At 33.1% G+C, this 4,422-nt stretch overlaps 1 protein-coding gene across 1 annotated transcript; it reads right to left on the bottom strand.

Annotated features, from left to right (window-relative positions):
- Positions 1 to 268: 268 nt before the first annotated feature.
- LOC122606722 (transcription factor UNE12) lies at positions 269 to 4,422 on the bottom strand. Its single transcript, XM_043779580.1, has 6 exons — positions 3,934 to 4,422; positions 2,585 to 2,707; positions 2,422 to 2,487; positions 2,229 to 2,294; positions 969 to 1,046; positions 269 to 663 (listed from the first exon to the last, which is right to left on the bottom strand). The coding sequence occupies exons 1-6, from the start codon at positions 4,309 to 4,311 to the stop codon at positions 433 to 435; spliced, it is 942 nt and encodes a 313-aa protein (XP_043635515.1). The 5' UTR covers positions 4,312 to 4,422; the 3' UTR covers positions 269 to 432.

The raw sequence follows: 4,422 nt of genomic DNA on the forward strand, positions 1-4,422 counted from the left end.
ATTACCTGACATTTCCCCTTCTATGTTATATACTTTTATGTTATATACTTATATGTATGTGTATGTATCAATGTCCCCACAATCCACTATCAATAAAAACTAAAATTTAAAGCCACCCCCACTATAAAAAGTTTATAATCACCTTTTTTTTCTTAGTCATCCACCACTAGTCTTACCAATTGACACAAAAAGGCACAACATATCAAGCAAAGGTTTGACAACTTTTATCTCACTCCTTGAATCTTGTGGGCTTTCCATTATTCTTATAATAAAAAGGATGAGTGGTGGAAAGAAAAGATAAAGGGACATATGATGCTAACTTCAACTACAACAGTTTGGTGATTGCATTTGCATCTAAATAAGGACTAAGGCTAAAACTACAATAGAAATTGCAAGTTATTATAGGTTTTTTGTTTTTTTTTTACAGGCTTGTTATTGTAAAGGAGGTTCAGATTCAGGTTTGACAATAGAGGTTGAATCTGGTGGCTGTGTATGATAAATTGCAGATGCAAGTGAGATAGGCATTATGCAAAGGGCCTTAGATTGCAGAAATTGCATGGCAGCCCCAACATTTTCTTCCATTAGTTTTGCTACTTGGCGCTCGGTTCCATCATTTGACCATTTCTCCCATGCGGGCTGGTTTCTTCCTTCACCGTCTTCTTCCTGTTCATAATTTTAATAGTCGTCTAACATGTCAAATGCGTAAATTTGGTAAATTTAGCTAAAACGAAAAATGCTAAACGGGTCAAATGAAATACATGCAAGTATAACTCTAAAGTATACATTATACATTAGGTGTTTACTTCCTTCTAAATCAAATCATTATTGTACACATATAATTCATTATTGTATTGTTTATATTATACGGCATACTATTTATTTATGAAATTTGACCCATTATCCAACTGTCTGACCCACTCATTTTGCTAGCTATATCTAATATCTATAAAAGATAAAAGGAATGTTACCTCAGCAGATGATATGGGAATGTCAGTGACAAGTGGTGCTACAGCACTAGCTCCACCCAATCTACTCATACTCAATACCTATAAAGGACACGAAGATGTATATATAAATAAATATAACACATGTATGAAATATTGCTCAAAGAGTATGATACAAGTAATCTTTCAAGTAATGAGACATACATAATCTTTTACAAATCATCAGAGACCACAGTATTATAAGAGGGACCATCGACCAATCCATCATAGGTGGAATAATACCAATGAACCTTAACCCCACATGAAATCTAACAACGCAAGTTTGATCATTCTGGATGCCTAGATCATGCGGAGATTAAGTGGAGGTCATTGACATCATAACCCTTACTGGGAGGGATGATGCGTACCCAATTTGGTACCGGGGACAGTGTTCCTTTTATAATTCTCTTTTATAAGAAGGACCATCGCAATGATGAGCACATTGAACTTGGCCTTGTCAACATGTAAAGGTTGGGATTTTTAAGCATAATTAAGATTTCGCACAATGAAGTTAATCATAGTGTTTCCTTAGCTATGGCTAAAACTTGGCCAGCACATATATGTACTATAGTATAGGGGTAAGGTTATTTTGATAACTTTTTTTTGCGAGAAAATTTGAGAACTTTTCAAATCAAGCCCAACCGATGATTGTTCTTTATATGAAAATTGTTTTTTGATTATTTTCTGAATAACTTATGTGTAATTTTGAAGTTTATAATTGTGTGGAGCATGGATTATCATCCGTTATACAATTATGTGGAGATTTGGATTCTTGATCACATGTGTACGAATATTGCTATGATCACATATATGCAAGTCGATCACATGTAATCATAGGAATATTCATGCACATGTGATCAAGAATTCAAATCTCCACATAATTGTATAACGGATAATAATCCATACCTTCACACAATTATAAACTTCAAAATTACACATAAGTTATTCAGAAAATAATCAAAAAACAATTTTCATGTAAAGAATAACCATCGGTTGAGCTTGATTTGAAAAGTTCTCAAAGGTTCTCGCAAAAAAAAAAAGTTCTCAGAATAACTTTTCACCTATAGTGTGTATATATATATATGGACACAAAAGCGAATCCATTAATAAAACAATCGACTCAATGGTTAGTTTTCGATCATTATCAGTGATGCAGAGATATGACAACAATTTGACTAGGAGTCTTTGGTGATATTATGAGCCTCATACAAGCAAATGAAAGAAAATTTTGTCAATTTATTTTACCTTGACTTGAAGTCTAAGGAACTTCACATAATCCACAATTTCATCAAGCATGGCTGCTCTATCTGTCTGCATAAAAGTACAAAATATATATTCCTTAAAAAGGAGGATAAAACAAGACATTGGACAGTAGAAACATAAATAGTACATAACATAGTATACAATTCAAATATATGTTTATTGTGGGTGTACTAACCTTATTGACACTAGGAACTAGTTCTTGTAAAGCTCTAATTCTTTCTGCTATTCTTTCACGGCGAAGCTGTATAAGATGACATTTTTCAATATATTGGAATATGGCACTTAGAATAAAATCAGGTTTAGATCAATGCATACTATATGATATTAGGAAAGCTTACCCTCTCAGCAATACTGTGTGGATCCGTGGCCTGTCCTCGCCTTGCTCTGACCCTTGCAGGACGAACAGCAGGTGGATTTGGAGCCGTTTGCACATTGTTAGGCATTGGTTGACCCTGGAACCCCTATATAATCGAACAATTTTGTCATTGCGTAAACTTTGTAATCGGTATAACATAGAAACCATCTACTTGACACATTATTTCATTCCAAGTTTAAAAAATGCATGATGCATGAACAACACGTTTTTGGATGTGTGCTTTCAAAGTGATTATTGTGACTTGAATAATCATAATCATAATCGAAATGAAAAATTTTTATTAGGCTTTTTCACAAGTTACTATGTATAATTCAATTTTGATTCATAGAGAAAATCATATTATCCCCTTATAGGTTCATCAATGTGTAAAATAAGATACACCAACACATGTATGTGTCAGCATCACAATCCTTCATACAATTATATCTACTAAGAACAAAGACTAGCTTATCTATCCGATCCTAATCTTAATCTTTATAATAATATTAAAATTAGTACATGCTAATTGTAACATACAAAATATACAAATTAGGCATTAATTCACGGGCAAAAAGTCCAAGTTTTGAAATGAAATCTAACCATGAAGTCAAATTATATGTCAAATAAATTGACAACAATATTTTAGAAAAGCCAACATGATTAATAATTTAACATTCCCTTGCTTTTTCTTTGTTTGACAATTACATAAATTAAGTAACAAGTTATACTTAAAAATAAAATAAAATACAAGCTGACAAATATCTGACATGGATACACATGCATATATTCCGGTAAGTAAACCAAAAGGACAACTTTTTATATGATTCTACAGGAATGGCAGGGGAAGCAACTCATGGAACAAAATTTTGTAAACATATTTTATGCCATTTTACATCACCTCATATCAAGCAAAAAAAGTTCTTGAAGTGAAATTTACGTTTATATCTTAGTACAAATAGGAAAATCATCTTAGCTGCACGAATCTTGTATGCAACTATGTGTTGGACCGTGCACGTAGTCTTTGAAATGTACGTACATGATACTAGACTACGCACTTTACAACCCGTAGTTGCACACAAGATTCGTGCAGCTCAATTTTTCAATATAATATACATCATTAATATCATTATTTCATAAAGTAAATGGTTGATAATTTGATATATATAAAATACGAACTTAAATTGACTTGAAAATTACTACTAAATGAATTAAGTCTATTTTAAGTCCATGTGATAAAATTATAACAATTACATAAGCTTAATGTTGTTTTATATTAGGAAAATGGAAGTTTTATCCCAATACTGTTATATTGAAGCAAGCTAAAATACTTACAGACACTGAAACTCGGCTATCAACAGTGTCATCACGAAAACGTTTACCGCCACTACCAGAAGCATCGTTATCCATTTTTAAAAACCCGCCTCCTTTTCCATGTTCTAAACTCAATCCTAATGGATAATGATACCCACCACCACCACTTAAATGATGATGGTGTTGCTGCTGCTGCTGCTGATGGTGTCCCGAGCCGTGATCAGCAGCTGCAGAACTTAGTTGTAACATCATTGAGTTAGCAGTAGCTGCTGTTCCAGTTAAACTAGGTTCATTTCCTGCCAAATTTGGATCATTAGCAGTGGTGAAAGTAGCAGGAAACCCGAGTATTTGTTCAAAGAAATCGTCCGCTGATCCGTCTGCTGGATTGCTATTCGCCATTTAGCTAGTTTTAACAATATATTGGATTGATATGTTTGAAATGATATATATGGGTTGGAATATAAGAGAACAAGGGAGTTATGACAACAGGGTGGATATATTTATAGAGTA

The sequence above is a fragment of the Erigeron canadensis genome, chromosome 7 (assembly GCF_010389155.1).
Source record: "Erigeron canadensis isolate Cc75 chromosome 7, C_canadensis_v1, whole genome shotgun sequence".
Classification (NCBI taxonomy): Eukaryota; Viridiplantae; Streptophyta; class Magnoliopsida; order Asterales; family Asteraceae; genus Erigeron; species Erigeron canadensis.

Bases quoted from the DNA above. Each gene is read 5' to 3' on its own strand.
- LOC122606722 (XM_043779580.1), bottom strand. From the start codon at position 4,311: ATGGCGAATAGCAATCCAGCAGACGGATCAGCGGACGATTTCTTTGAA. The intron at 2,708-3,933 runs GTAAGTATTTTA...TCGATTATATAG, and splicing joins ATAGCCGAGTTTCAGTGTCT to GGGTTCCAGGGTCAACCAAT. The intron at 2,295-2,421 runs GTTAGTACACCC...ACTTTTATGCAG, and splicing joins TAGTTCCTAGTGTCAATAAG to ACAGATAGAGCAGCCATGCT.